This window comes from Platalea leucorodia, assembly GCF_965183815.1.
Source record: "Platalea leucorodia genome assembly, chromosome: 8".
NCBI classification, from domain to species: Eukaryota; Metazoa; Chordata; class Aves; order Pelecaniformes; family Threskiornithidae; genus Platalea; species Platalea leucorodia.
In genome coordinates, this window is record NC_138830.1 from 7,743,947 (window position 1) to 7,766,963 (window position 23,017).

At 44.3% G+C, this 23,017-nt stretch overlaps 3 protein-coding genes across 9 annotated transcripts in view; 1 reads left to right on the plus strand and 2 right to left on the minus strand.

Annotated features, from left to right (window-relative positions):
* Positions 1 to 42: 42 nt before the first annotated feature.
* Positions 43 to 9,361, minus strand: LOC309594239 (uncharacterized protein). 2 transcript variants are annotated; one of them, XR_014228984.1, is made up of 5 exons: positions 8,979 to 9,096; positions 7,946 to 8,013; positions 5,837 to 7,620; positions 4,708 to 4,879; positions 43 to 4,617 (listed from the first exon to the last, which is right to left on the minus strand). XR_014228984.1 is itself a non-coding variant. In XM_082319683.1 (4 exons), the coding sequence occupies exons 1-3, from the start codon at positions 9,252 to 9,254 to the stop codon at positions 7,458 to 7,460; spliced, it is 507 nt and encodes a 168-aa protein (XP_082175809.1). In that variant the 5' UTR covers positions 9,255 to 9,361; the 3' UTR covers positions 43 to 4,879; positions 5,837 to 7,457. The 2 variants fall into 2 exon arrangements, 1 of the variants encoding a protein (XP_082175809.1); XM_082319683.1 differs by having other exon boundaries at positions 43 to 4,879; positions 8,979 to 9,361.
* TRIM59 (tripartite motif containing 59) lies at positions 9,153 to 23,007 on the plus strand. 4 transcript variants are annotated; one of them, XM_082319680.1, is made up of 5 exons: positions 9,550 to 9,686; positions 15,090 to 18,657; positions 20,461 to 20,640; positions 21,587 to 21,613; positions 21,816 to 21,837. In XM_082319680.1, exon 2 carries the CDS (start codon positions 15,093 to 15,095, stop codon positions 16,314 to 16,316), a length of 1,224 nt encoding a protein of 407 aa, XP_082175806.1. In that variant the 5' UTR covers positions 9,550 to 9,686; positions 15,090 to 15,092; the 3' UTR covers positions 16,317 to 18,657; positions 20,461 to 20,640; positions 21,587 to 21,613; positions 21,816 to 21,837. The 4 variants fall into 4 exon arrangements, with proteins under 4 accessions (XP_082175808.1, XP_082175806.1, XP_082175805.1 ...); XM_082319682.1 differs by lacking the exons at positions 9,550 to 9,686; positions 21,587 to 21,613 and adding an exon at positions 9,153 to 9,188 and having other exon boundaries at positions 21,816 to 23,007; XM_082319679.1 differs by lacking the exon at positions 21,587 to 21,613 and having other exon boundaries at positions 21,816 to 23,007.
* Positions 21,083 to 23,017, minus strand: part of SMC4 (structural maintenance of chromosomes 4) — a 40,912-nt gene continuing 38,977 nt past the window's right edge. For all 3 annotated transcript variants that reach the window (XM_082319675.1, XM_082319673.1, XM_082319674.1), the window contains exon 24: positions 21,083 to 21,513. In XM_082319675.1, the coding sequence (XP_082175801.1) occupies positions 21,325 to 21,513 (189 nt within the window). In that variant the 3' untranslated portion in view covers positions 21,083 to 21,324. The remainder of the gene's footprint in view (positions 21,514 to 23,017) is intronic.

Below are 23,017 nucleotides of genomic sequence, written 5' to 3' on the forward strand. Positions count from 1 at the left end.
TACAGTGAGATTTCTGAATCTTGTCTTTTTTTTTTTTACCTGCCGAATGTCGGTGTGTTGCGCGGTATGTTTTGTAGGCTTGAGGTAAATAACTATTTTGGTATAAATATGAAGAAATAACTAATTTACCTAATTACATAGTATGTATTCACTAAATAAATTAGGGCTGTTTTCATGTAGAATGTCGGGACCCCTTAGAGGAGGTAAAATGGTTAAACTGGTGTTTTTAAGGAAGTTGCAATGCCGTAAGTAAAATTATACTTATTACTAACTTCACACCGAAACACCTTTGTGAAGGATGTACTGTAGAAAATTGCTTTATCGGTAGAATCCTTTCTTGTGAGAGGAGATGTTCGTAGCAACTTTCCAAAACAAACAAACAAACAAAAACCTGGCAAGGCCTGCATTTACTGCCAGTAAACGCCTCTCTTTGGCCCTTCCCCTGACGTGCTACACTGACACAGCGTTACCGTAAGCTGGTGCTGTTCTGGCTGCAGCCTGGCGTTTCTGACGTGGCCAGTGGTGGTGTTTTGGTGGTTTTTTTGTTTTTTTTTTTTTTTTTTTTTTTAAAGTGGAAAATTGTCTTCATCTGCTTCACAAGAGATCCTCTCACTATTCTGTTCGTTTTCCAAAATATGGAAAGCTTAAACATTTCAGCATCCACAGGGTGGCAGCATTCAGAGTTCTTGAGCAAAACTGAAGCCGGTTTGTCCAATGCCTTTTTTTCCCAAAAGTTGCAGTTTGAGGTAATGTAATTACATGGTTGGGGAAAGGGGAATTGGTTGGGAGGCTTGGGATACAAACAAGAAATAACTTAAAGACTTAGTTTAGGAGTACTGATCAGATTATTAAGATGTCAGAAGGTAGGAAGGCAGAGTTACAGATACAACCTTGCATTGCTGCAATGGAAGTCAGACCAATTTTCTGCCTACAGGTGAAGATGAATAAATTTTAGCCTCTGACTTTATTGAGCAGTGGAATTAGGTAATCAACGGTAGCAACTTGGATGTTTCCCTTTTAATGTTAAAGCTGTGACATCGAGTGTACTTTTCAAGCTGTTGGGTAGCAGAACACCGCTCTGTGATACTTAGATTGTCTGTAACCATGCAGATGGTGACTCTTTGGTCACTGTTCTGCAATTCTAATAAAAAGAACCAAAGATGCAGAGGTGAGGCTGTATGTTAATCTACTCTTTTCAGGATTTTGAAGTAGAAAAGCAGCTTTTCAGCTGAACTTAGGGTAGCAGATACCTAGAAAAAGGCCCTTAAAATATTAAAAGGACAAAAGTTAATCCATAGTATAAGCTACTGCAGTAGTATTTTTATTCTAAGGAGCGGCATTGTTGGACCAAATTGGAATTTTAGGACCTTAGGGTTGGACTAGCTGATTTAGCTAGGAGGAGGAGTTCTATGGAGGGAAGAACAGTACGCTGAATCACAAGGAATAGCTTGAGAGAAGTTGACCCTGTTTCTTTCTCTCCCACTACTGGAAGTAGAATAGTCCCTGACACTGTGAGGCCTCTCAGCACAGGAGAGTCATTTCCTGGATGCGTGGAGCCTTGAACAGAGACGACCTTTCATCGTCCTTCACAGAACAGTATCTTCCGGTGGAGCACAAACGTTCCCAGTAAGTTGTCTGCTTCTGCTGTTTTGGTAGTGGAACAGGCTAGTCTGACTGTGAAAAAATAATAATTTCTGGATGGCGTGTTAAGATACCAACAACTTAGAAGGGTTTCAAGTAAAATGAAATGCTGGCTAAGGCAACTTAGCCAGCCCCGAGCAGGAGAACCTGATGACTTCTGCGTAACCAGAGCTCTGCTCTTACACAGTTTGAAAAGCCTAAGGAAAACAGTGGACATGCCAGGAAGAAAGGGGGGTGACTTTCTTTCTGCTTGAAAGCGAAGAAATCTGTATGTATTTGTTAACAGCTCCTCCTATCATACAGTATGTTGCATAAATTCCCAAATTACTTTTGCTGCTTTAAGAATGCCTTCATATTAATACTCGTAGACTTTGCCACTTTTAACTATAAATGTTTCCTCAACTGTGCACGTCACCAAATTACTGTCAGGAATGCTGGTCACAAGGCTGGAAACAATAACAAGTCCTGCATCTGGATCGAATAGACTTTATGAAAGGAAACTTAGTAGCAGAAAATGTGTAAAGTTTACAAACTCTTCTTAATAGTAAGTTTTAGCTACTACCAGATTAAAACTCAGAAGGCACACAAAATTAGTTGAAGGAGTTAATATTGCTTCAATACCTACAGAAAAGTGAATAGAAACTTAATTTCCATACAGAAATTCCCATTTTTTGCTTGTAAACCCCTTGAAGTGGGGGTCCTGTATTTATTCTGCTGGTTTGGTGTGCTCCAAAGCTGAGGAAAACAGTTTTCTTCAAGCTGTCATTAAAACTGTCACACGTAAATACCTTTTGATAGACTTGTAAATGTCTATACAACAAGACTGAAAGCTACTATTACTGGAAAACAACAAATGTGGGAAGCTTTAAATGCCAGCTATTGGTAAAGGCATTACGGAAGTTTTGTAATTTGATGGAAAGGCAGATCGTCAGTAGTCAGACTTTGTATCAGCAACACCAGATGATGGTATGAAGAAAGTATGTCATTCCTAGAATGGCAGTTTTTCAGATGAAATGTTGCTTCATCTTGAATTCTTAATTCTTTTGAGTACATAAAAATAAACTGGGTATAAACCAACATATGTTCTTACTCTGAACATCAGTTATTTATATTGTAAATTATTGTCAAAAGCTCCCTCATTTGGTCTTCTGCTTCTGTAGCTTTTTCCTTAAGACTTCCCTGGTGCCTTGAGGGGGGCAGTAGAGGGGAAAGGATTATAATAATTTTTTTAATTCTGTGTTATATAGTGCATGTACCCCAGAAACAAAACTACTGCCAGGTTGAGTGCCTGTGCTATTTGGACTCTTTCAGGCACTGTGGTTTACTAGGAGGTCTTCTCTGTTGTTGCAGTGTACTTAGTATAGATCCTGGAGTAAAGTGTCAATATGTTCCCATCCACCACCACAAAAATTAGAGTACTGATGAGCTAGAGAAGGATCTTCCAAGAAACATGAAACAGATTTAGACCTTTAGGAGCTTGGGGTAGGGAAGGGAGGGGAGTAGCCCGATACCATGGACAGCTACAGACTCATAGTCTGAAAAATATCGTTATTTAAAATACATTAAAATGAGAAGAGGAACTGGTAACTATAGTAATTGGTTCGGCACTGAAATTAAGGCAAAAATCTGAGTGCTTTGTCAGCCTCAGAGTTTTTCCTTAAGTGGCTGTCCGTGCAACCAGTGAAGTTCTGTGCATGGCTATCATGGGTAAAACCCTTGCCTGAGCAATATTGTGGCAGTGAAATCTTACTCTGTCCTACTGTGTTACTTCCCTTCTTACATGCTTTAAATTTTTTTTTTCCTTAACTATATGCCCAATTTACCTCTTTCTCATTTAAGCTGTTTGCAGTCTGTCACAGATCCGGACTCCTTCACTCACACTACACAGTTCATACTCACTTTTCTGCTACCTTTGACAAGGTATTTGTAATGAACCAGAAGTGTGCAGCCAGCAATTAGACTTTGGTGGTGGAACCAAAGCCTTAGTTTGCAGGTTAGTTTTATTGTGGACCTGAAGAAGGCTTTCCTCACCTAAAATGTTGTATTTTCTCTTAACTGTATCGCTTGTTCTAAAAATATGTTCAGTTATAAGCTTTGACCTGCTTACACATTTATTTTGGCTATATGGCATTATTATTTTTTTAGCTGCTGCGAGTTTGTGTGTTTTGCCACTTGATAGCTTTCTAAGCTTTCTAGAATTGTATAAATATAAAAGTGCAGACTTTTGTTTTTAATGGGCTGAATCTGAAGTGTGTTCCAGATTACTTGATTTGTACTGAGACACAAATGATACCTATGTTGCTGTGCCATTTTTATGTTAGTAGACTTGGGGGATACTTCTTTTGCACTAGCAAAGCATCTTCGAAACATAGTTCTTGTTACGATTTTCATATTTCACCTGACTTAAATTGCAGAAACATCTTTTAGCATGTTATTACTGCACCAGACCCTACAAATGCAGTTAGAAGGGGGCTGTCTCTTAAGCTGATGTTTTCAGAATGGCTCTGGCATTAGTATGTTGCAGACTGTCAGCTGTGCAGATTGAACACTGGCCCGTTGTCCATTGCAATTTGTGTCAGATGCAGAATTCTGCTAGAAGATACTTATTTCCAAAATTTCATGTGCAAAGATTTCCCACCGTGAGCCAGTTAACGTAATGCTAACAGTGGAACATCCACGTGGTTGCAGCCTCTTCTGCAAATCGGGCACAAGGGCAGAACAAACTGGATGTGAAGATTTGTATATCTGGCTTAATATTACTTTTTCTTGTTCAAATAGTAAATAAAATGTTTGAGATGACGCTTCTGTCATAGCAATTGGATTATTGATCTGTGAATGCACACATTCTGTTCATCTGACTTTTTATGAAATGTGCTCCCACCATCTTGACATACCCACAGCAGGTGGTTTAGTAATGACCCATCTGGTATAATGACTAATTATGTGGCATAATCCTCCAGCCAGTGGATCTGTTCTCTGAAAAACACGTTATTGTCTGGGTTAGTTTTCAGCTAGTTCTTTAAACCCGTGTGGCTGCTTGAGCACAAGGGAGATGGGTGAGGCCACCTTTGTGATAGATGCAGCCCGGCCCAGGTGGTGAAGCTGCTAGCTGGGTTAGAAGTGGAGGCAGGGGGTGAGGAAGGTAATTCACAAACCAAACATCTGCAGAAGCAAGGGTATGTAGGACTCTGGTCGCTGGTACCATCAGCACGCAGGATGAGCACGATTGTCTGTCCACCTGTAATTAAGGGTAAGGTCATGATTTAAAGAACAGTTTTGACAGAGCAAGCAACTTATTAAAACCTGGTGGCTTCAACTAAGACAGTCTTCTGGCTTGAAAGGATTAAACTGTAAGGTGGTAGAAAGGGGGAATTTCCCCAGTTAACCCCAAACTCCTATAAAACTAACAATGCAAGATGTACTGACTATTTATGTGGCAAAATAGGAAAATAACTAGCACTGGCTCTGGATGGCTCATATTTTATCTCACTCCAAGCATAGCAAGAAAAAAAAATATACCTTGCACCTGCAGTCTTGTACTATCCTCTGATCTGTTCCTGCGAATAGTTTGGGCATGTGAATAAATGAAATGAATGCTGTTAGCAAAACTTCTACTGTGGGACATATGGAATAGTCAAATGGAATATATAATGAAGGAGCACAGCTTGAGAAAGAAATGCTCCATGTTTGGACTGTGTATTCACAGACCAAATATGTAAAATACTCTCTCAATCCTACTGTAACATTACCAATATGCAGAATTGCCCCAGCATGGAATTAAAGCCCGAGTAAGAAGTCCATGCTGTTTTAATCTTTGTTAACTGTTTTAGGTTGCACAAGTCTAAGACAAACCTGAACTGAAATTGGTTATTTAAAGAACCATATATATTACTTTGGAATGAATTTAAAGTTAGAGAGAATTTAATTCTAAGAGTTAAGCAAGTATTTGGACTTACACTTTTTTTTTCCCTCACTTTGTTACTGCATCTCTTCTGGAAAGGACATTACCTTCTTTTAGAAGAACACTTTTCAGACATCTAAGTCCTGTTCTGAAGTCAAGAAGGACCTAATGTTTCTCCAAACCATGTTTTTTAAAGGAAGGATTTGTTTTTCAACATCTTAAGTCCCTTTTATGGCAAAATAAGAATTTACTGAGACTTCCTAATTCATAAGGTTTTCTGGATAAATCTCTTACTGTGTGGTGTCTGGATAGTTGCCTAAGCAGGCCTCGTGAGGCAATGAATGTAGCCAGTATCTCTGGGAAGAGCTCTTCCCTGTGTCAGTTAGCCTTTTCCTTTATTCATGAGAAACTTCTTTTTCATGTTGTCTTCCTGTTTTGAAGGCATATGCCTCTTCCATGTTGGAGTCAGCTGTCTTCTGTATGATAAGGAGACTCTCTGGCATTTGAGCTTGTATCTGCTTGCTTGGGAGAAAGATCTTCCTCTGTTCGGAGGTCAGTTTCTGTGCAGATGCAGGCGACACCTCCCTCTGCTTGGGGTTCAGCTGCTGCTTGCTTGAAGGGCAGATGTTCCTCTCTCTGGGGTTCAGTTTCCCTCTGGAGGAAGGTGGCACACGTTGCCTTGGGTAATCCAGTCTCTCCTTGCAGCGAGGAAGGAAAGCCATGGATGTTGCTAGTGCCATCTTGTTGATCCGTGGGGCAGGGCTTTGTCGCTTGCTGCTTGATCCTGGCAAGGCAAGGGGCCGCAGCTGGTTCGAGCTGTGCTGAGGCAGTGCAGAGAGCTGTCAAGTTCACGGGGGCGAGTCCTGCGCAGCCCGGGAGCGGGCAGTGAGAAGGGGTGTCTCTGTGGTTAAGGACCCAGGCGCTCCCTAGCATGAAGCTGGTCGATGCACCTCGGACCATGACCCAGCGAGGGTAGGCTGCAGCCGTGCACATCATCCTGAGGGATAAGCACTGGGCTACAGCTGCCTCCAGGCTGCCCCTTCTCTGCCTTTTCCCTTTCATAGAATCATAGAATCGTTAAGGTTAGAAAAGGCCCTTTAAGATCGAGTCCAACCGTTAACCTATCAAGTTACCTGCCAAGTCCACCACTGAACCATGTCCCTAAGCACCACGTCTGCCCGTCTTTTAAATACCTCCAGGGAAGGGGACTCAACCACTTCCCCGGGCAGCCTGTGCCAGTGCCTGACCACCCTTTCGGTGAAGAAGTTTTTCCTAATATCCAACCTAAACCTCCCCTGGCGCAGCTTGAGGCCGTTTCCTCTTGTCCTGTCACTTGTTACTAGGGAGAAAAGACAGACCCCCACCTGGCTACAGCCTCCTGTCAGGTAGAGAGCAATAAGGTCTCCCCTCAGCCTCCTCTTCTCCAGGCTAAACAGCCCCAGCTCCCTCAGCCGCTCCTCACCAGCCTTGTGCTCCAGACCCTTCCCCAGCTTCGTTGCCCTTCTCTGGCCACGCTCCAGCACCTCAATGTCCTTCTTGTAGTGAGGGGCCCAACACTGAACACTGTACTCAAGGTGCAGCCTCACCAATGCCAAATACAGGGGCACTATCGCCTCCCTGGTCCTGCTGGCCACACTATTCCCGATACAAGCCAGGATGCCATTGGCCCTCTTGGCCACCTGGGCACACTGCTGGCTCATGTTCAGGCAGCTGTCAACCAGCACCCCCATGTCCTTTACCACCAGGCAGCTCTCCAGCCACTCCTCCCCCAGCCTGTAGTGTTGCATGGGGCTGTTGTGACCCAAGTGCAGGACCTGGCACTAAGCCTTGTTGAATCTCATACAGGTGGCCCTGGCCCATCGATCCAGCCTGTCCATAAGGTGGTGCAGATGCTTGGGGCCTGTTGTGGAGCTCGTCACTGCTTCCATGGAGCTGTGCTGGAGTCGGGCAGGGGAGAGTGGGGCAGCTCCTGGCCCCCCACCAGACTCCTTCCTCCCCAGCCTGTGGGCAGCCTCGCCTCAGCCGGGCAGGGAGGCAGAGCAGGCAGGCCTTGCTGGGTTAACGCATCCAGAAGTGCTCTGCTCAACAAGGGAGAGAAGCAATTAGCTCTGCTGAGGGAGGAAAAAACATAACTGTATGCCCAGGAATCCTGTAATCCCAGGCCCTGCAAGCAGGCCTGTTCAGAAACAAACACTCTCCCAAGTACTAGAGCTACCAGTTAATAGGTCAAATCCTACATGACATTCCTATTAAAAATTATGTAAATAGGTGAGTGTCACTAAAGTATTTTTCTAGGTTGCCCCCTCCCCATCATTGAGCAAAAGAAACCCAGGTATGTTTTTAATCCCTCCTCCTCCACTGCCCATTTTGGTAGCAAAAATAAGAACAATTTTATCAACCTACCGTCCATGGGGAGTATGTTGAAAGCCAGCATACGCAGAGGCGTGATCATAAGGAACATGTATTAGAGACTGTAATTAGATTCAGGCAGCAAAAGTAATCAGCAGCCAACAGATATTTTTTTTTATATAACAAAAAATAAGAAACAATGAGTTGAAAAATGTATGGGTTTTTTTAGAAAACTTGTTAGTTTTGAGCAAGTAGCACTTAAATTGCAGCGTCTGTACTGCCACAAGTGGAGCTACAATGATAAGAAAGCACTATTTCAACTTGTTAAGGTTGAAAAGTTGAAAAACTTCAACTTGATAGCACACAAAAAAATTCCAATTAACATTGTTAAATGTTCAAAACTAAAGCGGTGTAACTGACATCAAAAGATACTAATTGAAGGTTAGTGTTATTATAACTTCACACAAAAAAGACCAGTTACAGCTCGATGTAGTATTGCAAACTGGGCCTATCAGTTAAACAGTATGGTTAATTTGTTAAAGCATGAGGGTTTTTTTTATTATTCCAGACATAATTCCAGATGTTTCCCAGATATTTGTGTAAGGTCTTCTAAATACCAGTTTTAAGACAGATGTTTAGGCAACTTTTGAATGATGATGTGTTATCATTTACATTACAACAGTAAATGAATTTCAGTTCTCTTTCAAATTCACTGTAAAAGTAACATCTGAGAATAACTTTAATGTTTTAGTTTAGTGTAGTTTGATGAACTGTAAATAAATGTAGAATAATCTGGAGTATGAGAAAAGTCTACACAACATTGGGTACTTGACTGATAAAATCTTGAGAGTTACCAGTGTCACAGATGTCAGTAAAACACTGGCACTAACCATACTCCTAATCCATTCGCTTTCTCCTGCAGTCTCCGTTTTTGCTCAGCAAGATGATAAACTCCGTATTCTTCATTAAAATCGGGCTATTATAATGTATGGCAGTAGCGATTTTGCTTCACTTAAAATACTTTAACTGTCTTCAGTAGCCAAAGTAGGTAAACAAGCTTAAATTGAAACTGAATGTTACCACTTACGTTTCTTTTTATTTCTGGGATTAGTAGTTGGCAGAAGGTCTGCTCCTGCTCCTGCTCCCCCTGAAGCAGATGCCAGAAGTTTGTCTCCCTCTCGGTGTCCAGCTTCAGGGTGGCTTTCTCCCCAAACTGTGGAGAAGAATCAGTTTGGCGAGACGTTGATGGCAGTAATGGCACCAGAGAGCAGACAAGAAGACACAGCCGTGTACCGAGGTGTGTCCGCTTCCACGTCATTAACGCCTCGCATTTCGCTGCTGCTGACGATGGCGTCCAGCGCATCGTTCCTGACTGGCAACTGCGCCCTTTCGTGCCTTGCTGAGGAGGAGGAGAAGCGCCTCACGGCTGCGGGGGCCGCGGCTCGCTCCCTCCGTGCCCACCGTGGGCAGCCCGGGCCCGCCCGCCGCGGGGCGGGGCGGTGGGTCTCGGGGCGGCCGTTAACGGTCGCCCGCCCGGTTTGAACGCGGCGCCCCGCCCCGCCGCCCGTTTACTTTCGAACGGCGCGGCCGTTGGTTCGCCCGCGCATGCGCGGCTCGGCGGCGCTGTGGCCCGGGGAGCGGGCGGGCGGGCGCGGCGGTTTGAAGGCGGCGGCGGCCTCGCCGTGCGGAGCCCGCCGGCCCCCGTGAGGAGGGCAGGGTAGCGGCCCTCCGCCCGCGGCCCCGGGGAGAGGTGTCCGGCCCCGGGCGCCGGGGTGGCGGCGGACCGAGCGCCCAGGTAGGTGACGGGGCGGGCGCCTCGCAGGGAGCGCGGCGGCGGGAGCGGGGCAGCCCGTGTGGCCCCCTCGGGCTCCGGTGTTAGACCCGCCGCGCCGGGGGGTGTTCTGTGAGGGCTTGACCTGGCGTCGGAGCAAGCACGGCCTTCTGAGGTGAAACCGCCCCGGGAGCGGAGCGGTGCCCGGAATGACCGCTGTCCCCTCCTCCTGCCAGTCAGCCTCGGCGGCTGGGTAGCGCTCGGGTTGCCGGCAGCCTGCCCTGCCGGCCCCGGGGACGGCTCTGTCCTCGGGCGGTGCTCAGCCGTCACGTACCTGACCGCTCCTTCCGCAGCCTTTAAGCGCCTTTCTGTCTCTCTAACCGTAGCGAGGGTTTGGTGTCAGCGCTGGTCCCTTTTCTAGTTATTAACACAGGCACGGTTCCCGTCATTGCTAGTCGCCGAGTCGTCAGTGGGAGCTGGCAGAGGGCCTGCAGCGGGCAGGAGCTCTGTAGAGGACAGGTACGGGTGCTCCCTTCCTTCTCCCCGCTCCACCGAGGCAAATGACAAGTGAGCGCTCGAGACCAGAAGCTCTGACAAAGTTCAAGAGATAAGGGATGGAGAACAAGTCTCGGCAACAGAATGTGAGCCTGGAAAGGACGGAGCGGTGTAGTTGTTGGTTTTAAATGTGGTAACTTGTGTAAGCTTGTTGTAGTAGCAGACACGGAGCCGGTGGAGGGATATACAGGAGGGAACTGTCAGGTTAGCTGGACAGGGAAAGTAGGCAGGCTTCGCAGCTGTGTTTGTCTCCTTTCAGGTCATAAAAGCCGTGTAAAAATCTGGGATGGTGGTGTAGTAGCTGTGGTAGGAATAGGGACAAGGGGCGGAACATCCCTGGTTGAGAATTGCTGTGACTTGGGCATAGGATATTTGTGGCATTGGGGTAAAGCAGTACAGCTGGAACAGAAAGGTTTAAGGTCTGGCTGTTGTTTCTCATCTCTGGTGCCTGGCCTGTTGTTGCAGCCAGCAAACCCAGCAGCTGTGTAGCAGACTCTGCTCCTTTTGATGCACCGACAAATACCGGAGCTGCGCCTCGGCCTTCTGTTATTTTGTTTTTTTTAAAAAAGTTCTGTCACCCTTTACCATGAAGGTGACTTATAAATGGAAAATACTGCCCATAGTGTCATTTAATCTATTATTTTTGCACAATGTAAACTTGAGCTTTTATGCTGGTGCTACGGGAGAACTTCACAGACCACTATGGGATGGGGCGACAGCATTTCTGATGTGGATTTAGGTTAAGTGCAGTACAATATTGAAAGTCAAGTGAGTGTTACAGTGTCCTTCAGGAGAGAGCAGATGAGGGTTTCTGTCCTGGCAGTGGTGCGAAGGAGCAGGGAGCCTGGCAGCACCTGGCTCCCAGGGAGGGTCTGCCTTAAGTGCCCCTTGTAACTCTTTGTTCAGGCTGTCACAACTGTTATCCGATGCCAAATTCACCTTCTAAAATCCTCCAGAGTAGCATGAGGTGTATCGGCTTGTTACAGCCGGCTTTTGCTATAAAGCACTTATTTATCTACCTAAACACTGAGATATGCTGTATTCCAGATACAATTGTTTCTAAACCTCTTGCATAATAGCTGGATGAGCAGTGGCCTGATCGCTAGGTGAGGAAAGCAGCGTTATCAAGGAATACACTGCATTGCTTTGATCTGCTTATCTGAAAGCTTTGGCCGATAAACTGCAATACAGGTATGCTGTACGGCACGTTTACACCTTGTCTACAGTATCACTAATTAGAAGATAAAATCGTAGCCACTGAGCAGCCCTTCCATTGCTGGAAGGTGAAGCTCACTGTGTTACTGGCACAATTACCCTTCTGAATTTTTCAAATACCTTCTAGTTTGTAATTTGCTTATACTGAGTGACTCTTACCATAAATATGTGTGTGTATACACACACGTATTCGCTGCCACAGCTGTTTGGATCATTTAAGGACAAGTATTTGCTCTGTGCAGGAAAGCATTTACCAGTTTCCTGCTACTTTTTTTTTTCCTGGAAAACTTTATTTTCTTTCTCTTTGCTTAACTCTGTGATGTTGGGTCTTCTCTTGTCTTTTTTCGTTGGTGTTCCCAGTCTCTCTGTTTCTGATAGCCATCTGCTGATTTATTTGCACTGTTGTTCACAAGTAGACTGTTTCCTCCACACTGCTGCCAGTGCCAGAAATGAAACTGAATTTCGGGATTTCTACCTTTTGCTTTCCTAGTACAACTCTAGAGTAGTTGTCTAGAAGAAATTAAAAAAACATAGGGTGCCTGTAGCAAAGATCAATATTAGCATTCTGAATACTGTTTTGAAACTGGTGAATAATAACGAAGAAATGAGGTGCCTGGGAGGCCGCTGGAGCCGGGGTGCCCCACGCAGCCTTGGCCCGTGCCCGGAGCTGGGAGCAAAAGCTGCTGCGCTGCCAGCCTGGCTTTCCAGAGCTGCTCGCTAGCAGCAACTGCTGTCACTCTTTAAATTTCTCAGTTGCCTGGGAAACGGAGCGGTAAGTTTCTGTGGAAATGGGAATTTCGGTCCCTCTGGCTAGCGGCTGCGAGGGTTATGAAAGGGCCCTGAAGTGAGAGCAGGCCTCCGAGCTGGCTGGCGTGTGGCGGCTTTAACCTGCGCCTCGGTTTGCTGGGGGAGGCACTGCCTGGTTGGGGGGTTACTCCTTCGGGGTTTGGAGTGATTCATAATAGAGCTAAGAAAAATTTTGGAAAGTTGCTCCTTTGTTTTTATAGTAGCAAGCAGCTATTTTGCAGTTAAAACAATTTTTTGAAGATTAGTTTTATCTTGCTCTTTATGTAGATGAAATAAGCTAGATGTGTTCTTTATAAAGGAAATTTCCTTCCTCTGACGGTTCCTTTGAAGAGAACTACGGCCCTAGATTTAGGAAAAAATAGTGATTTTAAACATAGAGGTTTTTTTTAAACTATATTCATTCCATATATATGAGAAAATAATGAATGAGAGTACCTACTAAGGATTCTTTCTTTTCTGGCCATGAGCGAAAACTTAACTGATTTTTTTTCTTCTGTTTAAGTGGAAGTGACATTCCCAAGATTCATAATAATTTTTATATATATATTTATTATTTATATATATAAAAATATATTTTAATATATATTTATATTTTTTATATATATATATAAACCCTTTAAATATATTTCCTATGGGAATTAATTCTCAAAAAATGATTTCTCTAGACAGTGGAGTAGATCTGTTGTTCGGCTTCCTTTCATTATTGACACATTTCTTCAGTTTCAGCGTCTGGAACATCACTTAACAATTGTTGAGTTATTAACGTATAGACCTAAAGTACCTAGTGTTGTCACAGTGGCTGGTTGGAAAAGCTGGAAAATCAAGTTTTGTGGCTCCCCAGTAAAAAGAGAGAGACCTCATAGTCTTTAGCGAGAGCAGTGCGGTACGGAAGTACGTTTAGTGTCAAAGTACTGTGAAAGGCTTTTGCTAAATGTCCATAGACCTTTATATTAATCCTTTTCAACTAGGAGAATACACTAGTTAGTCATAAATGCTAACACACTTTATCATTCTTATTTTAAAGGGTAGTTCTTAAGAATTATATCTCTCTCTAGTACATTTTCTTCCAACTGTTGTCAAGGTGTCTTTAAAAGTGGAGTTCAAATACGTGGAACCAACGTTTTATATTAATTAGCTGAAGAAATGACCTGAAGAGTGTTGGATAGATTTTTTTTTTTTTTTTTGAAAGCTGAATTAATCAAAATTGTTTTCAATATAAAGTTGACTTGCTCAAAAAAAACCATACAAGTACCTTCTGGAATTGAACTTGATTTTTTGGGTGATGATGGCCATTAGATTTTGTTTGTTTGTTTGTTTGTTTGTTTAAATTACTATCCAGTCTGGTTTGACAGGGCAAAAGAAATCTGATCAGACTTTGTTGAACACTTTCGCTTTTGGTGCACCAGCCTGTCTCAATAAAGTGAGATAAGCCACGCTTATTTCTGTACAAGCAGGATAGGTTTTTCTGTTCAGAGCTGATTTAACTCTCAAAGAACCAGGGTCTGAGTATTTAGCTTCTGACTGCCATCAGGTTAGCTCTGTGCCTTTTGCAGGAGCAATGCTGCTTCATTTATTTACTGTAAATTGTTTATTAGTTAGTGCCAAATTTAATCCTTAGTAGCTTTCATGATTCCAAATGCAATTTAAGGTTTTCTTTTCAAAGGAGACTATATTTAACAATTCGATTCCTTTTAAGTAGATTCACTTAAAATAAATCAAACTTTGTTCATCTTGGTGTCAATGAGAAATGCTGATGGATCGATGCAAAAATATGTTAATGCATTAAAAAGATTAGGAGGGCACATCTGAATCAAATAGCCTCCTTAAAAACATCTCATAGCTAGTTACCTTCCCGACTGAATCAAGCAAAGGTTCGGTAGCACTTAGCGCAGCTGCGTTAGCCCAGCTGCATGTCGTTGTTTTCAGATTTAGAGTTAGGCCCTAAATTGAGAGTCTTTGATACTAAATGCTTGGACAATTTCTTTTCGCAGCGTAGCAAAGTCTACAGAGTTGACTAGAACTGATGAAGGGGACAGGAAAATGTGACACAAAGATAAGGAAAGTTCGTGCTAATTTCCCCATTTTTTTAACAGAATGAAAAACAGAATTATGATTTATTATGAAAACTGGCATTAGACTTATTGTTATTTGTGACTTTACAGTGTCATTTCACTAAGCTGGCGAAGAAAACCAAGGCAACATTACAAAGGATGGAAATCGAAAGTTAGTTTTTTCGTTTTGTGCTTAAAGTAACCCAGGAATAACACCACGAGTGTAATTACTGTTAGTGGTATTGTATTTAAGGGCCATTGAGTTAGGCTCTCGTTTGTGCCAAAACCTAGGGATAGCTTTTAGTAAATTTGACTGCTTAATACTCTAATTACTATTTATATTACAAAAGAAACATTTGAAAAAAGGGGAGGGGAAAAAGTTTCTGTACTTACTGTTCTATTATGTTGAAAATGTTACTCATAGTGGGAGAAAATGTTCGTGATTCTTAGGTTATTTAGAAACTTTAGTTCTAACTTTTATCACTCTCTTCTGCTGTTTCCCACTGTAAAAAATGTCTAGTAGCAGATTGCCACTTTTCCTAGCTTTTTAAGGCAGCAGTTGGATACGGGCAAACACTGTCTAGTCACATAGATCATAAGTGCAGATCATAATTTGCTGAAATCTTTAAACCATTGCTCTCTTTCATTCTGTTGTTATCTTTTTTTTCCCCTTAGCAATAAATTGTCAATGTTACCGCTCGTTAAATGTCATGCTGAGGTGCTTACGTTAATAAAACAATTCTAAATGAGTTGATGGTAAGAGATTAAACCGCTTTTTCTTTTTGTTTTTCTTTCGTAGGACATGCATCGCTTTGAGGAAGAATTAACGTGTTCCATTTGCTATAGCATATTTGAAGATCCACGCGTTCTGCCCTGTTCCCATACGTTTTGTAGGAACTGTCTGGAAGGCGTTATTCAGCTGTCAAGCAACTTTTCCATTTGGAGACCCCTGAGAGTTCCTCTGAAGTGTCCCAACTGTAGGAGTATTGTTGAAATTCCTGCCGCTGGTACCGAATCGTTGCCTATCAACTTTGCATTGAAAGCTATTATTGAAAAATACCAACAGGAAGATCACTCTGATGTTGCAACCTGCAGCGAACACTACAGGCAACCGCTGAACGTTTACTGTCTTTTGGACAGAAAACTGGTGTGTGGCCATTGCCTTACCATAGGAAAACACAACGGTCATCCAATAGATGACCTTCAAAGTGCCTACATAAAAGAAAAGGAGACTTCTGGAAAACTTCTCGAGCAGCTAACTGATCAACACTGGACTGATGTATGTTTGCTTATTGAAAAGCTGAAAGAACAGAAGTCCCAGTGTGAAAGCATTGTTCAGGATGATAAAAAAGTAGTAGTGCAGTATTTTAAGAAACTTAGCGATACCTTGGAGCACAAAAAACAATCTCTGCTGACTGCACTGGATGAAGTTAACACACAGATTTTGGAAGAATATCAACCTCTCATTGGGAAGTTGAAAAAAATACGGGAAGAACAGCTGGAATTAATGTCACTGAATACAGCTATTCAAAAAGAAGAGTCCCCGCTTATTTTTCTTGAGAAGGTGGATGATATGCATCAACGCATAAAAGCTTTGAAACAGAAGCAGCTGCCAGATGTGAAACCTGTGGAGATTTATCCGAGGATCGGGCACCTGTTGAAAGATGTGTGGTCTAAAACTGAAATCGGTCAGATCAACAAGATCCTCACTCCAAAAATAAAACTGATTCCGAAAAGGAAGTTACGCAGCAAAGGCAGTGGAAAGGAAGGACGAGAATCTAAAGAACTCCTCCAGGCTGTAAATCCTTTAGCAGCCCTGCTTCTCTTTATAATAATAGTGGTCACTGTGTTTTCATTTCACGAACCTGTGTCATCAGTTGTAATCGAAGCTACTCCCGCTTACATCTCGGAATTCTTGCTGCTTATTTATCAAGACTTCTGCACCCATTTGCAGAATATAGTGGACGTGCTGTGCCACACGTTTAATTTACTGATGGAGTTTTGGGAGAGAATTGTTTCTCTTTGACTATTTTAATGATTAGATTACAAGTGTAGGAATCCACAGGATTTTTTTTTTTTTTAATTTCTACTTAAAAGCTGGATTGTTAAAGCTCTCCACTTTTCCTTTCCATTTCCATACCCTTCCTTTTTCTGTATTGTATAGATTTCCTCTTAGCTAACACTTAGTTACCTGAGGAGACTTGCAACAAAAAAGGCTTCCTCTTGTGCTCACGCCGTAGGGGGGTCGGTAGGTGAGTGCTTGTTTAAACTGGAAGCTACTCAGAAACAGGGTCTGCCTAAGGAAGCTGTAATCAGCTTACAGATTGTCAGCTGGAGTCCTGTTTGCACAGACTCCTCAAACTCCTTTGGTTTTATTTTGGTAACGTAATTTTAATTTTTTTTTTTTTTTTTAATAAAAGCACTACAACATTAAGGGTTAAAAAAACACCTCAGGCTGCAAACTGGCTAGTCCCGGATGGATCAGTCACTGGCTGTATAGGAAACTCTTGTTTTGTGTTTTACTGACCTCTCTCTGAATGCATTTTAACTGATACACCTGTGGTCTTTAAAGTGTATATTCAAGGCCCTGGGTTTCATTTTGTTTGTTCCCGGTTACTACTGGATGCCATGATTTCATCTGTTTGGTTTTTGGTTTTGTTTTTCTTTTTAACTTCGTGTCTTTCAAATGGTTCTCTCCACTTTACAGAGCAGTATCTGGGGAAATATTGCGCGCGGTTTGTTAGTGCCAGCTGTGCATAAATCAGGTGTTTGTTTGGTCTGGCAGGGAGCTCTCACTGCTTACTAAAATGAGCCCTGACTTTTTGCTAAATCATTTAATATGTATGTAGTGAAAATGGCTACATGCTGCAGTAAGCAGCAAAACTCCCACTGAAGTCGGTGGTATAAGGATTTCAAATGTTGTCAAGAGCTCTTAAAGCAACTTGACAAGGACTGTAAATTTATATTCGACTTCTCGGCCCAAACACCAGAGATCTTTACCCTGACATAGAGGAAACACGATAGCATTTTATTCTGCAATCAAATGATCCCTAACACTGATCACTACTTCTGAGGAGATGCTCCAGTCTAAACTGCGCTCGGGAGCGAAATCCCCGGTGAGAGCCGTGTTTGGCCTTCAGCTACGAACAGTCTGGTTACAGTCAGTGCTGGGGCAGCCCTGAAGTGTCGCAGTTACAACAGCAGAAGACGGGCGAGCTCACTAAAAAACCAACGAGTATTCGCCATGTCTAATTGTATCTGACTTGATAAAAACAATGGCGTATTCTAGCATAGCAGCATTCCTTGGCTGTTGTATATTTTTAAATAATAAAAGCTGTTTAGAGAGTGATTGAATTCTGAGGCTAGCCTTTCACTACTTGGTCTTTTAAACCCTTGTGCAAACCAAAACGTGCCCGTTGCTACCAGCAGACACCAGTGGGGTCCTGCAAAGTACCAGCTGCTGCCAGACTTCAGTGAGAGCTGAGAGCAAGGTCGGTCCTCAGGTGCGGTGCTGATCCCTTCCTTAAGCCTGCAGAAAGATCCCGGTCACGATATTGGTGTCGTGGCGTTGCTGTACTGGTACAACACCGAGTCCCGGCAAAGGGCCACCCTGCGGCTCCCTTCTCTGCGGCTCGGTGGGTTTGGTGGTCGAGGTTTGACTGAGGTGGGAGCCGGCAGTGCGCCGGGGAGCGGGCCCGCGCCGTGGGTTAGGAGCGGTTTCTAGAACTTGTACGTACGTTTTCCGTAATCTTGTAGAGTTACAAAGGCAAATCCCGTGAATGCCACGGGTCAGGTTTTGAAATGGCGTTGAGGTGTATCCTGGGACTGGATAAATGCTGTCGTATTCGTTTCCCAAGAAAACTGGGAATTTGTTTTTGTCTTAAGCCCTGCTAGAAGGCTGTCCCTTGGCATGTAAGTCTTAAAACCTGGCACTGAGTCTCTGTCCACTACCACGTGAGGCTGCTTTTTTGACTTACCTTCCTTTTATTTTCCTGACTTTTAAAAACTAACAGAGAGTTTATAATGCAATTTTATGTTTCAAGACTACAGGAATTTGTAAAATGCCTTTACCACTGATTGAAACATTTAGTACTTGTACTTCTAATGCACTATATATTTTAATAAACTTGCATACAAATAAAATATATTCTTACAGTAGGACTGGCTAACGCCTTGATTTCCTTACTGCACGGAGCCGTCCCTGTGGTCCTGCACAGCGCGGACAGCGGGGGCCGGAGGGGCGTGAGGAGCCGGAGCAGCCGGGCTCCCCGGAGCAGGGCTCTCTGCAGCTGCTTCACTGCCTTCCACCTGCCCCGCTTTTCTGCAGCGGGAGCTTTAGGAGGATCTCTGAAGTGGCCCGTCACCAGGTGGGTTTCACGGTCTTTTTGCCTGCCACAGGCCTGTTTTACGGAGAGCGAGTTGGTGAATGCCGGCGTTGGACTGAGCCAGCGAGGTAACTGCTGGAGCGCAGCGCGGGCCTGGTCTGCGAGCGCTGGAAGCAGCTGCTCGGTTTCCTCTTGTCGTACAGCTGAGACGAGCTGCTTCAGCCCTCCTCTTTTCCGTCACCTCTGCTGGATACAAGCCCTAGGTGCCGAGTTTCGTGTAACAGAGAAGGAAGCTTTTTCAAGAAAATGAAATCTTTTTACTGCATTTTAATTAAGGTGTGAGAGGGGTTTGTGCCCTGTCAAACCCAGGGCGGGTTTTTTCCTCGTCTTTTGAACTATCCTCTTTTGAAACCCTGTTCTAGAAGTGTAATTCTTACTGCATGCTTTTTATTTAATTCTTTTTGTTTTAGAGGGGAAGCCTGGTTGAAATAGATCATGCTAAGACCCAAGGGGGGAAGAGACTTGACTTCCCAGGTGCCCAGGCAGCCCGCTGTGAGCAGCGCGGGGTGCCGAGATACCGAGGTGGCCTCTGACGGCGTCTTGGTGGAAGCTCAGCAGTTGCTGTGCTTACCTGCCCTCCTTTCCGTTCTGCTTCTCCAGCTGGGTCGTTACATTGCTGGAGCGTGGCCAGAGCAGGGCAACGAAGCTGGGGAAGGGTCTGGAGCACAAGTCTGGTGAGGAGCGGCTGAGGGAGCTGGGGGTGTTTAGCCTGGAGAAGAGGAGGCTGAGGGGAGACCTTATCGCTCTTTACAACTGCCTGAAAGGAGGCTGTAGCCAGGTGGGTGTCGGTCTCTTCTCCCCAGTAACAAGTGATAGGACGAGAGGAAACGGCCTCAAGCTGCGCCAGGGGAGGTTTAGGTTGGATATTAGGAAAAACTTCTTCACCGAAAGGGTGGTCAGGCACTGGCACAGGCTGCCCGGGGAAGTGGTTGAGTCCTCATCCCTGGAGGTATTTAAAAGCCAGGCGGACGTGGTGCTTAGGGACACGGTTTAGTGGTGGACGTGGCAGTGCTGGGTTAACGGTTGGACTCGATGACTGTAAAGGTCTTTTCCAACCTTAACAATTCTATGAGTCTTATTCCTCTGCTGCTCTTTGAAAGGGCTGCCTCTCTCGTGCTGCACCTCTTTCTCGGGTCTTGGCTGGCCCTGCCCAGCCCTTCACCCTGCAGCCGTACCGCGGGATTTTCTAGCTTCACCTTGAGGTGGGAAAAGCAAAAGTGCGCTCAGCGCTCGTGGCCGGAGCGGGGCAGTGGCCGAGAAGCGTGGTGCAGTTTGGTTTTTCTCACTCAGCGGTGTGCTTGCGACTGCTGCTGAGCTGTGGTTTCTGAAAACTGCCCGAACGTAGCACTCGGATCTCTTCCTGACAAGCAATAATTCAGGCAGTACACCTACACATCGCTTTATTCCATGTACGTGAATTTTTGTCAATAATTTGATACAATCTTAATGTTTAACGTTACATTGACGGCTTATCTCTACCCTTTATAGCGGATGATTACAGCACCCCCTGCCCATTTTCCAGCTCCGCTCCGTGCTGACGGTTGTGCCTCTGAGGCTTTTGCTGGGTTTGGGTCCCTGGGCAGGCTGGGGCAGGGCTCGGGCCTGCGGCAAGCGCGGCGGGGTGAACTGACACGGGTTTGGTAAAGCGGGTGGAAACGCAAACAAGGGCTAGCAGCGCCGAGCAGGGTGAGCTGGCAGTCGAGGGCTGCTCTTCGCCAGCTTTTCTACCACCGCCTCGCACTGAACGTTGCACAGCAATGACTGAGCTTTTCTTCTTTTTCCCAGGAAGCGTGCCGCCACCGGCCAGAGGCACTTCTCGTTCAGGGATCGGTACTGCTGCACGCGTGGAGTAAAACACGCAATTTCAGTTCCGAAAGTACAAAAAAAGATGGGCTTCGAGGCAAAACCTGTCCACTGAAGTGCTGACGAGATGCTGATGGAAACGGAGAACCGTCCAACCGCCAGGTGAGCAACAGGCGCAGGGTACGGGCGTACCCACCCTCACCTCTCCCGGGGCACAACCCAGCCCTGTGAGATGGCGGCAGAAGCCCGCGGATGGTAGTCACCGGGGTGATAAACCCCGAGCGCACGGCGTGGCCGCCGCCGGAGCGCGGGAGGAGCCGGCCCGGCGGGTGGGGAGAGGAAAATGACAGAGGAGCGGCTTCCTAAACCGAAGCCATTCATTACAAAATGGCTACGAACGCCCGACTGCCGCGCCGTGCAGCATCACGTACGACATCCTTATAACGTACACGTAAATTATTTTGTACACTGGCTTTACTTACTGGAACTCATGTAATACAATGGTACAGGACACTTGGATGACATTTAAAAACAATTTGCTCACTTTAATACATACAGTAAAAACCAGGCATTTAAAACCAAATGCAGAACCCAAGCACGGACAACAAGCCTACCCATGGAATATTAAAATGCAGCTAGATGCATAATTTGAGAAATAGCTTGTTTCTTTTTTTACTCAGTTCATATAATTAAGATCTATATAGACTGTATAATTAAAAAAGAACAATTTATTGAGGCTGGTTTTATCAACAGGTATAATAGACACAAAACTAAAAAAAATCTCAAATACAAAAGTATATTAGATAAAAATAAACAGCAGCAATGAGAAGGGAAATTTATTCCACTCTATTTTTGAGCTATAATACACCCAAGAGCGCCGAGTTCAGCCAGTCCTTTAGATGCAATAATTTTGGGGTTCGTTGCCACACTTTTTGTGGTATTGTGAGTCTTATAAATTCCAATTAATCTGTCTGCGATCTCAAACATGTTGTTTCGCAGGGAGATGATGATAAATTGTGCATTTTTTGTCTGCTCCTGAAACAGAAGTTATTTGGATTAGCCCACAGTATTTCAAAAAGCTCTGTTCTTATATGACCTCTGTGTGCAGATTTTAGGAACTAAGGAACACATCGCCGTAAGTAGCTCTGTCGCTCAAGAAATCCGCAGGTGAAGAGGCCGCAGAGCTCCTGTTGGCCATCACCAGTGCTGCACAACGCGCTCCCAGCGTGGCTATCGGCATGAAGCGCCGCGTTTTACTTAAGCATGAGTTGCCTCTTTTTATCTTCTACTTGACTTATTCAAGTGAATTCAATTAAGCGTACGTAATTTCTTTCCAGAGCTGCAATTCACCAGTTTTAACGTGAATTCCACAAGACTTACCGAAGGCGGGTATTAGTAAGGTACCTGAATTGTTACAGCAAGGGCTGCTGTAAGAATGAAAACAAACCTACTTCCATGCACTGAGAACAGGAAAAGCAAGCCCTTTGCTAACGAGGACAAGCCTTGACGAACACTAGCTCTGCGCCCCTGAGGCAGAACAATAGGTAACAGAATATCGAAATCTGGTGCTGCTTTAAAAACAAACCAAACTTGATCCGTACGAACCCAGCAGCGTCAGTGTCAGCTCACCAGCGCTCCGAGCCTACTGCAGCGTTAGTCTACCCTGCAGAGGAAATTAAACTCTGCTCTACCAACTCGCATCTGGGTGACGGACCCTCCTTTGTGAAAATACAGGCATTGTGGAAGCAAAGTTTAAAACCACAGTTGCGGACAGGTATCTTCAAAGTGTTTCCCTAATTTGAAGTAGCTAATCATAATCTTTGGCCCTTCTAGGGGGTTCCCAAAACTGGTGGTTATACTTTGGATAATTCTGAAAATTCTGAGTTTAAATTAGCAACCAGAACTGCAGCAACGTAAATGTTTGCTTGACTTAAATATGGTGATGACAGAATTTTTAAAGGCATGAAAGAAAAAAACCACGAATAAAGAGACAGAACAAGGAAGCCTATGGGAACCAGCTCATGTTAACGAAATGGAAGTATAAAACCGAGCGACCTTGGCTGCACCGGAGAATGAAATCATGAGCTTGGATACGTGAACGCATTACTAAGAGCTAAGTAAGTTACTGTATCTCAGCTGACTATAGCTGATTATTTTGCGGAAAGTATCTATATTTTAAAGAGAAAGCAGTAGCAGCAAGGATCCATGGAAATGTGGCACCTTTGGCAAACCCTAGCACTCTTTAGACAGCTTTTGAAACTATACAGTCAGGATTTGGAGAGAAAAAACTTGCAAATCCTCTATTAGTTGCCTCATTTCAGGAGAGCATCAAACTTAGCAGCTTAGAAAAAATATGCAGGAAGCAACATTCTAAGCCCCTTTCTGGAAACCTGCTTAGTACATAGTTTCCACTTAATTATTTGAAAATACTCTGTCATTCCAGATTTTTAAATCTGGGCGTACTTGTGTTACCACTTTGTCTTTTCTAGCAGAGGACAAAATATCTTAGAAAAATTATACTGTAGTAGTTACCATCAAA